We start from the raw sequence: 13,201 nt of genomic DNA, 5'->3' as shown, positions 1-13,201 counted from the left end.
TCCTTTCCTGTGGCGGTCCTCATGAGAGCCAGTTTCATCATAGCGCTTGATGGTTTTTACGACTGCACTTGAAGAAACTTTCTTGCCATAATATGGACTTGGTCTTTTACCAAATAGGGCTATCTTCTCTATACCACCCCAACCATGTCACAACACAACTGATCAGCTGAAATGCATTAAGAAATTCCACAAATTAACTTTTAACAAGGCATATCTGTTAATTGAAATGCATTCCAGGTGACTACCTCATTAAGCTAGTTGAGAGAATGCCAAGAGTGTGCAAGGCTGTCATCAAGGCAAAGGGTGGCTACTTTGAAGAATCTCAAATATAAAATATATTTTGATTTGTTTAACACTTTTTTGGTTACTACATGATTCCATATGTGTAATTTCATAGTTTTGATGTCTTCACTAGTATTCTACAATGTAGAAAATAGTAAAAATAAAGAAAACCCTTGAATTAGTAGGTGTGTCCAAACTTTTGACTGGTACTGTAAGTATTCACACCTCTTTGCTATGACACTCCAAATTTAGCTCTGGTGCATCTAATTCCCTTTGATCATCCTTGAGATGTCACCACAACTTGATTGGAGTCCACCTGTGGTAAATTCAATTGTTTGGACATGATTTAGAAAGAAACACACTTGTCTATAGAAGGTACCACAGTGAATGTCAGAGCAGAAACTACCATGAAGTCCAAGGAACTGTCTGTAGATCTGAGATAGAAGTGTGATGAGGCATATATCTGGGTGAAGGGGATAAAATAATTTCTAGAGTGTTGAATGTTTCTAAGAGCACAGTGTTCTCAATCATTGAGAAATTAAAAACATATGGAACTACCCTGACTCTGCCTACAGCTGGCTGTCAGACCAAACTGAACAACCGGGCAGAAGGAGGTGACCAAGAACCCAGTGGCCAGACGGAAGCAACTCCTGAGAAAAAGGCACATGACCGCACACCTGGAATTTGCAAAAAATGCATTTGAAAGACTTGGAGCATAAGGAAAAATATTCTGTGGTCTGATGAGACAGAAATTTAACTATTTGTCCTGAATGCAAAGCACTATTTCTGGAGAACCAGGCACAGCTCATCACCTGTCTAACACCATCCCTACCGTGTTGTATGGTGGTGGCAGTATCATTCTATGGGGATGCTTTTCATCAGCAGGGACTGTGAGACTGGTAAGCATAGATGGATCAATGAATGGAGTGTAATACAGGCAAGTCCTTGATGAGAACCTCCAGAGTGCAAACGACCTTAGACGGGATTTACATTCCAACAGGACAATGACCCAAAGCATACGCTGGAATGGCTTCAGAATAAGAAAGTGAAAGTCATTGAGTTGCCCAGCCAAAGCCCAGACTTGATTCCCATTGAAAATCTGTGGAAAGACTGTTCACCGCCGCTCCCCATCTAACTTAACAGAGTTTGAGAAAATCTACAGGGAAGAATGGGAGAAAATCCTAAAATCCAGATGTGCAAAGCTGATACAGACATACCCAAGACGACTCAAAGCTGATACAGACATACCCAAGACGACTCAAAGCTGATACAGACATACCCAAGACGACTCAAAGCTGATACAGACATACCCAAGACGACTCAAAGCTGATACAGACATACCCAAGACGACTCAAAGCTGATACAGACATACCCAAGACGACTCAAAGCTGATACAGACATACCCAAGACGACTCAAAGCTGATACAGACATACCCAAGACGACTCAAAGCTGATACAGACATACCCAAGACGACTCAAAGCTGATACAGACATACCCAAGACGACTCAAAGCTGATACAGACATACCCAAGACGACTCAAAGCTGATACAGACATACCCAAGACGACTCAAAGCTGATACAGACATACCCAAGACGACTCAAAGCTGAAATCGCCGCCAAAGGTGCTTCTACAAAGTATTGACCATGGGGTGTGAATACTTATGTAAATGAGGTATTTCAATTTCAATAAAGTTTTCTTTGTCATTATTGGGTATTGTGTGTAGATGGGTGAGAAACACAATTTAATCAATTTTGAATTCCGTCTGTAACACAACAACATGTCTAAGTCAGGGTGTGAGTACTTTCTGAAGGCACTAAATATCCATATGATCTATCTAGATTTATTCTATGGTAACTAAATACCCTACTCTCTCCTCTCTCTCTCTCTCTCTTGGTCTCTCTGTCTCAGACACAGATCCTCGTGTTCTGGAGAAACAGGAGCAACAACAGCCCACCTACCTGGCCCTGAGCTACATCAACAGGTAACCTACACACAGGGCAGTGTTGCTCCACCGATGGAGTAGTTTCGACAAAGACTAGCATACGGGGACAGAAGTGGCCAGTCATTTGACATTTGATTTGATCAACATTCCTGGCTTCAGTTCTACCACATCCTTGGTTTTCTTCAGGCTTTTGGTTTGAAAAACATGATTCTGTCTAGTAGCAAATCTGATACGACTTCTTCTTCTGAGGCCTGTATCAGACTTGTGTTTGACCATTGTTTAGCAGTTGTGTTGTGATATTCTAATTGCCCCTAGTGTGTTATGGTGCTGTTTGTGTTTTTGTGACCGTGCTGGTGTGACCGTGCTGGTGTGACCGTGCTGGTGTGACCGTGCTGGTGTGACCGTGCAGAAGTGACCGTGCAGAAGTGACCGTGCTGGTGTGACCGTGCTGGTGTGACCGTGCTGGTGTGACTGTGCTGGTGTGACCGTGCTGGTGTGACCGTGCTGGTGTGTGACCGTGCTGGTGTGTGACCGTGCTGGTGTGACCGTGCTGGTGTGACCGTGCTGGTGTGACTGTGCTGGTGTGACTGTGCTGGTGTGACTGTGCTGGTGTGACCGTGCTGGTGTGACCGTGCTGGTGTGACTGTGAGTGTGTCATGTTTGTGTCTGGATGACTGATCACTTCCCAGAGAAACAGTGTTGTCATTAGAAGCACCGAAAACCACAGAAGAAGCGAAACGTGCTTTCTACACAGTTACAGCCTAGCCAAACACAGAAATGAGAATGAGATGTGTGTTAATCCCAAAGCTTCATGTCCAATCTCACACCTCTTAAATCATACTGTGTGTGAGTTAGGGATTTGACAAATGTTCTTAACTTTTAAACTGCCAATGAGGTGAATTCACAATCCTGCATAAATTCTGCATATGACCGCTATGGGGAAATGCAGTTCAATCTACCACAGTGATGGCTACCTACTGGTCGTCATTAGTTGCCATAGCCACAAAGTCATAAAGCCCACCTATTTCTGAAATTATCTTCTAAAAATGTGATTTTAAACCTAACTCCTAACCACACTGCTAACCTTATGCTTAGCCTTAAATTTAGACCAAAAATATACACTATATATGTAAAAGTATGTGGACACTCCTTCAAATTAGTTGATTCGGCTATTTCAGCCACACCCGTTGCTGACGTGTATACAATTGAACACACAGCCATGCAATCTCCATAGACAAATATTGGCAGTAGAATGGCTGTACTGAAGAGCTCAGTGACTTTCTACATGGCTCCGTCATAGGACGCCACCTTTCTAACAAGTCATTTCATCAAATGTCTGCCCTGCTAGAGCTGCCCCAGTCAACTACGCTGTTATTGTGAAGTGGAAACATCTAGGAGCAACAACGGCTCAGCTGCGACGTGGTAGATGTTTTTAAATGTATGTAAATTGTAAAGTCTTTTGTCTGTAATATCTTTTTCGTTATACAGTACCAGTCAGAAGTTTGGACACACCTACTCATTCAAGGGTTTTTCTTTATTTTTACAATTTTCTACATATTAGAATAATAGTGAAGACATCAAAACTATGAAATAACACAAATGGAATAATTTATTAACCAAAAAAATGTTAAACAAATAAAAAAAAATGTTTATATTCAAAGTTCTTCAAAGTAGTCACCCTTTGCCTTGATGACAGCTTTGCACACTTGGCATTCTCTCAAACAGCGTCACCGGGAATGATTTCCAAAAGTCTTGAAGGGGTTCCCACATATGCTGAGCACTTGTTGGCTGATTGTCCTTCACTCTGCGGTCTAACTCATCCCAAACCATCTCAATTGGGTTGAGGTCAGGTGATTGTGGAGGCCAGGTCATCTGATGCAGCACTCCATCACTCTCCTTCTTGGTCAAACAGCCCTTATACAGCCTGGAGGTGTGTAGGGTCATTGTCCTGTTGAAAAAAAATGATAGTCCCACTAAGTGCAAACTAGATGGGATGGCGTATCCCTGCAGAATGCTGTGGTAGCCATGCTGGTTAAGTGTTCCTTGAATTCTAAATATATCACAGACAGTGTCACCCAGCAAAGCACCATCACACCACCTCCTCCATGCTTCACAGTGGGAACCACACATGCGGAGATCTGTTCACCTACTCTGCGTCTCACAAAGACACAGCAGTTGGAACCAAAAATCGCAAATTTGGACTCAGACCAAAGGACAGATTTCCACTAGTCTGTCCAGTGCTCGTGCTTCTTGGCCCAAGCAAGTCTCTTCTTATTGGTGTCCTTTTAGTAGTAGTTTCTTAGCAGCAGTTCGACCATGACGGCCTGATTCACACAGTCTCCTCTTAACAGTTGATATTGAGATGTGTCTGTTACTTGATCTCTGTGAGTTGCAATCTGAGGTGCAGTAATTGCCAATTTATGAGGCTGGTAACTCTAATGAACTTATCCTCTGCAGCAGAGGTAACTCTGGGTCTTCCTTTCCTGTGGCGGTCCTCATGAGAGCCAGTTTCGTCATAGCGCTTGATGGTTTTTACGACTGCACTTGAAGAAACATTCAAAGTTCTTGACATTTTCTGGATTGACTGACCTTCATGTTTTAAAGTAATGACGGACTGTCGTTTCTCTGCTTATTTTGAGCTGTTCTTGCCATAATATGGACTTGGTCTTTTACCAAATAGGGCTATCTTCTGTATACCACCCCCTACCATGTCACAACACAACTGATTGGCTCAAATGCATTAAGGCACACCTGTTCATTGAAATGCATTCCAGGTGATTAACTCATGACGCTAGTTGAGAGAATGCCAAGAGTGTGCAAGGCTGTCATCAAGGCAAAGGGTGGCTACTTTGAAGAATCTCAAATATAAAATATATTTTGTTTAACACGTTTTTGGTTACTACATGATTCCATACATGTTATTTCATAGTTTTGAAGTCTTCACTATTATTATACAATGTAGAAAATAGCAAAAATAAAGACAAACCCTTGAATGAGTAGGTGTGTCCAAACTTTTGACTGGTACTGTATGCCAGACCCCAGTAAAATTAGCTGTTTTCATTGGCATCGGCTAATCCTAATACATCCTAATAAATCAAATCAAGTCCCAACGAACCATCAAACAGGCAAAGCATCAACACAGGACTATGATTGAATCCTACTACACTGGCTTTGAATCCTACTACATTGGCTCTGACGCTTGTTGGATGTGGTAGGGCTTGCAAACTATTACTGATTACAAAGGGAAACCTAGCTGTGAGCTGTCCAGTGACACGAGCCTACCAGACGAGCTAAATGCCTTCTATGTTCACTTTGAGGCAAGCAACACTGAACCATGCATGATAGCACCAGCTGTTCCGGATTACTATGTGAGTAAGACCTTTTAAACAGGTCAACATTCACAAGGCCGCAGGACGAGATGGATTATCAGGACCCGTACTCAGAGCATGCGACTGTACTGACATTTTCAACCTCTCACTGACAGAGTCTGTAATACCTACATGTTTCAAGCAGACCACAATAGTCCCTGTGCCCAAGAACGCCAAGGTAACCTGCCCAAGTGACTACCGCCCCGTAGCACTCATGTCTGTAGCCATGAAGTGCTTTTGAAAGGCTGGTCATGGCTCACAACACCACCATCCCAGAAACTCTAGACCCAATACAATTCACATACCGCCCCAACAGATCCACAGGTGATGCAATCTCCGTTGCACTCTACATTGCACATTCCCACCTGGACAAAAGGAACACCTACGTGAGAATGCTGTTGACTACAGCTCAGCGTTCAACACCATAGTGCCCTCAAAGCTCATCACTAAGACAAGGACCCTGGGACTGAACACCTCCCTCTGCAACTAGATCGTGGACATCCTGATGGGCCGTCCCCAGGTGGTAAGGTTAGGCAACAACACATCTGACACACTGATACTCAACATCGGGGCCCCTCGGGTGTGTGCTTAGTCCCCGCATGTACTCTCTGTTTACCCACGACTGCGTGGCCACACACGACTCCAACACCATAATCTTTTGCTGACGACATAACGGTGGTAGGCCTGAACACCGCCAACGATGAGACAGCCTACAGGGAGGAGGTCAGACACCTGGCAGTGTGGTGCCAGGACAAGAACCTCTATCTCCACGTGAGCAAGACAAACGAGCTGATTGTGGACTACAGGAAAAGGGGGGCCATTGACAATGCTATAGTGGAGCGGGTTGAGAGCTTCAAGTTCTTTGGTGTCCACATCACTAATAAACTATCATGGTCCAAACACACCAAGACAGTTGTGAAGAGGGCACGACAACCCCTATTCCCCCTCAAGACACTGAAAAGATTTGGCATGGGTCCTCAGATCCTCAAAAAGTTCTACAGCTGCACCATTGAGAGTATCCTGACTGGTTGATTCACCGCTTGGTATGGCAACTTCTCGGCACCAGACCACAAGGCGCTGCAGAGGGTAGTACATCACTGGGATCAAGCTTCCTGCCATTCAGGACCTCTATACCAGGCGGTGTCAGAGGAAGGCCCTAAAAATTGTCAAAGACTCTAGCAACCCTAGTCATAGGCTGTTTCCTCTGCTACCGCACGGCAAGCGGTACGGGAACGCCAAGTCTGGCTCCTTAAAAGCTTCTACCTCCAAGCCATTAGACTGCTAAACAGTTACTCAAATGGCTACCCGTACTACTTCCCAACGAGCTGTTCCTGTTAATGGGGAGAATCTGAAAGTTGTCTAACTTCAGGTATCTTGGTGTCATTTTGGACTCCAACTTGACATTTAAGAAACATGTGAAGAAGGTGGTTAACACGGTTACGTTTGGATTATCCAACTTTAGGTTTATCAGACCGTTCCTTCCTCTGGAGGCCGCCAAACTATGTATGCTATAATCTTCTCACATCTGATATGTTGCCTTACATGCTGGTCACAAGCAGGAGCTACTATTCTGAAACCAATTGCATAACTCAAAAAAAAAAAAAACGTTTTGATTTTTGATAACAAACCAAACAGTTACCACCATTGTCATGTCATTTACAAACATTATTTATTTAGTCTGGATAGCTTTAAGCAGTATGTAGATGCAAGCCTTGTCTTTAAGATGCTGCATGGTCTTGACCAGCCACCCCTATGTTGGCATATCATGCTCAAGGAAAGCACCTCCAGGATAACAAGGGCAGTAACTAGAGGGGATTGCGTTGTCCCTTTTCGACACAGTAAAATCGGCCAATTGGTCTTCTCTGTTAGAGCTACAATATACTGGACTGCAATGCCCATGGACTTGAGAGGCTGCACTGATTATTGTACTTTTACATTTGAATTGAAAACATGGCTAAAATCTATCCAAACATGTACACATGAGTTATCTGTGGTTCCTCATACAGTTGAAGTCGGAAGTTTACATACACCTTAGTCAAATACATTTAAACTCAGTTTTTCACAATTCCTGACATTTAATCCAAGTAAAAATTCCCTGTCTTAGGTCAGTTAGGATCACCACTTTATTTTAAGAATGTGAAATGTCAAAATAATAGTAGAGATAATTATTTATTTCAGTTTTTATTTCTTTCATCACATTCCCAGTGGGTCAGAAGTTTACATACACTCAATTAGTATTTGGTAGCATTGCCTTTAAATTGTTTAACTTGGATCAAACGTTTCGGGTAGCATTCCACAAGCTTCCCACAATCAGTTGGGTGAATTTTGGCCCATTCCTCCTGACAGAGCTGGTGTAACCGAGTCAGGTTTGTAGGCCTCCTTCCTCGCACACGCTTCTTCAGTTCTGCCCACAAATGTTCTATAGGATTGAAGTCAGGGCTTTGTGATGGCCACTCCAATACCTTGACTTTGTTGTCCTTAAGCCATTTTGCCACAACTTTGGAAGTATACTTGGGGTCATTGTCCGTTTGGAAGACCCATTTGCAACTAACTTTAACTTCCTGACTGATGTCTTGAGATGTTGCTTCAATATATCCACATAATTTTCCTCCCTCATGAGGCCATCTATTTTGTGAAGTGCACCAGTCCCTCCTGCAGCAACGCACCCCCACAACATGATGCTGCCACCCCCGTGCTTCACGGTTTGGGATGGTGTTCTTCAGCTTGCAAGCCTCCCCCTTTTTCCTCCTAACATAACAATGATCATTATGACCAAACCGTTCTATTTTTGTTTCATCAGACGAGGACATTTCTCCAAAAAGTACGATCTTTGTCCCCATGTGCAGTTGCAAACCGTAGTCTGGCTTTTTTATGGCGGTTTTATAGCAGTGGCTTCTTCCTTGCTGAGAGACCTTTCAGGTTATGTCAGTATAGGACTTGTTTTACTGTGGATATAGATACTTTTGTACCTGTTTCCTCCAGCATCTTCACAAGGTCCTTTGCTGCTGTTCTGGGATTGATTTGCACTTTTCGCACCAAAGTACGTTCATCTCTAGGAGACAGAACGCATCTCCTTCCTGAGCTGAATGACGGCTGCGTGGTCCCATGGTGTTTATACTTGCGTACTATTGTTTGTACAGATGAACGTGGTACCTTCAGGCGTTTGGAAATTGCTCCCAAGGATGAACCAGACTTGTGGAGGTCTACATTTTCTTTTCTGTGTTCTTGGCTGATTTCTTTTGATGTCAAGCAAAGAGGCACTGAGTTTGAAGGTAGACCTTGAAATACATCCACAGGTACAACTTCAATTGACTCAAATGATGTCAATGAGCCTATCAGAAGCTTCTAAAGCCATGACATCATTTTCTGGAATTCTCCAAGCTGTTTAAAGGCACAGTCAGGTTAGTGTATGTAAACTTCTGACCCACTGGAATTGTGATACAGTGAATTATAAGTGAAATAATCGGTCTGTAAACAATTGTTGGAAAAATTACTTGTGTCATGCACAAGGTAGATGTCCTAACTGACTTGCCAAAACTATAGTTTGTTAACAAGACATTTGTGGAGTGGTTGAAAATGAGTTTTAATGACTCCAACCTAAGTGTATGTAAACTTCCAACTTCAACTGTATGTAAGACGACAGTTGATGATAGTGTTGTCGTTAGAATGATGTATTATTGGATATAATGTATTTGTATGTGTATTGTGTCTGTGTAATTGTCCTTAGCTGTCCTGGGACTAAGGCTGCAAAATAGCTTTATGCTAACTCCGCCATATTTACATGGATGTTGCGTTATTGTAATATTGCTGTTGATTAATGTGCATTGTCCCCTATAAATAAATAAATAAATTTGTATTGACCCGCTTTTTTAAGTTGCTGCTACTCGCTGTTTATTATTTATGCATAGTCACCCCTACCTACATGTACTTATTACCTCGACTAACCTGTAACCCCGCACATTGACTCGGTACTGGTACCCCGTGTAAATAGCCTCGTTATTGTTATTTTATTGTGTTACATTTTTCTTACTTTAGTTGAATTATTTTCTTAAATATTTTCGTACTTAAAAAAAAAGCAGCATGGTTAATTATGGGCTTGTAAGTAAGCATTTCACTGTAAGGTGAATACCTGTTGTATTCGGCGCATGTGACAAATAAAATGTGATTTGATTCCTGTTTCAGCATGAAAATGCCCCCATGCACAAAGCGAGGTCCGTACAGAAATGGTTTGTCGAGATCGGTGTGGAAGAACTTGACTGGCCTGCACCGAGCCCTGACCTCAACCACATCAAACACCTTTGGGATGAATTTGAAGGCCAATAGCGAGCCAGGCCTAATCGCCCAACATCCGTGCTTGACTTCACTAACACTCTTGTGGCTGAATGGATGCAAGTCCCTGCAGCACTTTCCTCCTTCAGGGCTGTCACAGTTTTTCCACATGGCATCTTGTAGTCTGGTTCTAGATATGCCGTTAGGGCATTGACGCTGATATCCTCTACCATTGACAATGGCTGCATATCAATCATTTCTGTAGTCGGCGCTGTGATTTTCACTCCGTCCCTTATCGCACTGCTGCCAGCAGCAGGCTGGGTCTCACCGGGCTTTCCTTTCAGCATTGCACCTGTACTGCCTACCACTGTATCTCAATTCCACCGCGCAAAGTTTGCATTTCCTCACCTTCTCATTTAATTTCTCAAAGTATTGCCATACAGTACTTTGAAGCTGTCGCTACCCTGTCTCACCATTTGATGTGCGGAGTGGCAAATCATTAGAAAGATGCATAGCCATCTCCTCACAGCATTGTTGCGTTAGGTATTTGGTGAATTTACATTTTTGCCTTTTATGATCATGATCGGAACCTGTTAATGGTAGATTTGCGATTACTGCACTGTGATTTTAATTGGTTAGTTTTTTTTTCTAAACGTTAACAATCCCAAATTTGTTTGAACGTCACAGCCCTAGTGTGGGTGGAGGAGTGGTGAGAGAAAAGAAGGAGCCAGAAGAGAGGGAGATAAATAATACATATTGTTTAAATAGTGTGTGTGTGTGTGTGTGTGTGTGTGTGTGTGTGTGTGTGTGTGTGTGTGTGTGTGTGTGTGTGTGTGTGTGTGTGTGTGTGTGTGTGTGTGTGTGTGTGTGTGTGTGTGTGTGTGTGTGTGTGTGTGTAACCTGTGTAGCAATGTTTGTGTCCAGGTTTATGACGGACGCGGCACGTCGGGAGCAGGAGACCCTGAAGAAGAAGGCCACACCCAAACTTTCCCTGTCAATCACAGGTGGCGTGTCTCGGAACAGCGTGGCCACACCTCCACGGCACAGCAACGGCAACCTGACTCCCCCCGTGACTCCTCCCATCACACCCTCCTCCTCCTTCCGTAGCAGCACGCCCACAGGTAAGCGAAAGTGGAGATTTTGGATGTGTTGCCTTTTGCCTCTTGTTGTCCTGTGTGGCTCACTTTGGATAAAAGCATCTGCTAAATGGCATTGCCTCTAGTGTTCTAGACTGAAGGTCAATGGAACCAAGGTTACTCACTTAACCAGAGTTCAATGAACTAGGGACTATGCTAGTCACTCAATGGATATCCTTTCGCCTGGCGGCAGGATGAGCCGAGGTATTAATATCAGAGTAAATCCGTGTGATGCGCGTGCCCCCACCCCCTATAAACACCCAGCATCATGTCCTCTTTTCTTCCCTCGGCTACGCAGGCGAGTGAGTAGTGGATGTAGCTGTCGTTGAGTGTGTCGAGTACCGTAATTTCTGGACTATTAAGTGCACCTGAATATAAGCCGCACCCACTGAATAAAAAAAAATGTGTATTTTGTACATAAATAAGCCGCACATGTCTATAAGCCACAGGTGCCTACCGGTACATTGAAACAAATGAACTTTACACAGCCTTTAAACGAAACACGGCTTGTAACAAAAATAAATAGGTTTTTAAACGAAACACGGCTTGTAACAAAAATAAATAGGCTTTTAAACGAAACACGGCTTGTAACAAAAATTTAAAAAATAGCAGTAAACAGTAGCCTACCAAGAAAGTCATTGGTCACTATCTTCCTCCTGTGCACTGAAACCACTGAAGTCATCTCCTTCGGTGTCGGAGTTGAATAGCCTCAGAATTGCTTCATCCGATGTTGGATCGTTTTCATTGTCGCTCTCGTCACTTTCGTCCGGAGGCAAATTCCCCGCTGAGCTCATGCTGCACTCTTCAACACGCAGCAGTCCAGCCTTTCGAAACCCGTTGATGATAGTGGATGTTTTGACAATGCTCCACGCTGTCAGGACCCACTGGCAGACTTGACCATAAGTTGCTCTTCGCATGTGGCCCGTTTTAGTGAAGGATTTCTCCCCACTTGTCATCCAAGCCTCCCACTGAACACGGAGCGCCACCTTAAATGCACGATTTACACTGATGTCGAGTGGCTGCAAATACTTTGTTGTGCCCCCAGGAATCACAGCTGGAATTGAGTTTGTCCTCTTGATGGCTTCTTTCACAGAATCTGTTATGTGGGCCCTCATGCTGTCCAACACGAGCAATGCCTTGTTCTTGTGAAAGAATCCTCCCGGTCGCTTGCCGTAACATTCCGTATGCCATTCATGCATTAGGCCTTCCGTCATCCATCCTTTCTTGTTGACTTTCACAACAATTCCTCTCGGGAATTTTTCTTTTGGCATCGTCATGCGTTTGAAAATCAACATCGGTGGAAGCTTTTCTCCCGATGCCGTGCAGCTCAGAACACAGGTGAAGTGTGTTTTTTCATGCCCAGTTGTTTTCAGCGTGATGTATGATTCGCCTTTCCTGTTGACAGTCCGAGTGAGAGGCAGGTCAAACGTCAGAGGAACCTCATCCATATTTATGATGTCGTGCGGGCCGATGGAATGCTCCGCTATCTTTGCATCAGTGAATTTGCGGAAATTTGAAACTTTTTCCTCGTAGTCGGGACGGAGCTGCTGACACAGACTCGTCCGTACCCTGATGGACAGGCCTTTACGTCTCATAAATCTTAGACACCACGATGGTCCACCTCTAAAATCCTCAAACTTCATTGCGGTGGCGATTGTTTTGGCTTTCAGTCGGATCTGCACAGTTGAAACACCTCGGCCGTCTGCTCTCTGTGTGTTGACCCAGTCTTCAAGCTCATTTTCTAGTTCGGGCCATCTGCTTTTCTTCCCTCTGAAAGCTTTTGTTGTCTTTCTGCACTGAGTCAGTTCCTCACGCTGCTGTTTCCAACGTCTTATCATCGACTCATTAAGGCCAAGCTCCCGTGCAGCAGCTCTATTTCCTTTTCCAACAGCCAGATCGATCGCCTTCAACTTGAAAGCTGCATCATATGCATTTCTCCGTGTCTTTGCCATGATGAGGGTGACAAAATGACTACCGTAATCAGAATGATGGGAAGTTTGAGCGCGCTCGATTTACGTCACATTATGTGACGGTGCTCAGTTTTTTGGCGGCATGAATCTTGTGAAAGCGGGAAAAATCCATAAATTAGCCGCGTCATTGTATAAGCCGCGAGGTTCAAAGCGTGGGAAAAAGTAGCGGCTTATAGTCCGGAAATTACGGTATACTACCTTTTAGGTGAAGATTACTCCTCCCAGGAGTGCT

At 43.8% G+C, this 13,201-nt stretch overlaps 1 protein-coding gene across 1 annotated transcript in view; it reads left to right on the top strand.

Annotated features, from left to right (window-relative positions):
* LOC139559222 (juxtaposed with another zinc finger protein 1) overlaps positions 1 to 13,201 on the top strand; it is a 42,184-nt gene that overhangs the window by 23,374 nt on the left and 5,609 nt on the right. The window contains exons 2-3 of the mRNA XM_071375015.1: positions 2,193 to 2,265; positions 10,788 to 10,984. Of these exons, the coding sequence (XP_071231116.1) occupies positions 2,193 to 2,265; positions 10,788 to 10,984 (270 nt within the window). The remainder of the gene's footprint in view (positions 1 to 2,192; positions 2,266 to 10,787; positions 10,985 to 13,201) is intronic.

This window comes from Salvelinus alpinus, chromosome 29 (assembly GCF_045679555.1).
Source record: "Salvelinus alpinus chromosome 29, SLU_Salpinus.1, whole genome shotgun sequence".
Classification (NCBI taxonomy): domain Eukaryota; kingdom Metazoa; phylum Chordata; class Actinopteri; order Salmoniformes; family Salmonidae; genus Salvelinus; species Salvelinus alpinus.
This window is presented reverse-complemented; position numbering and strand designations above follow the sequence as displayed.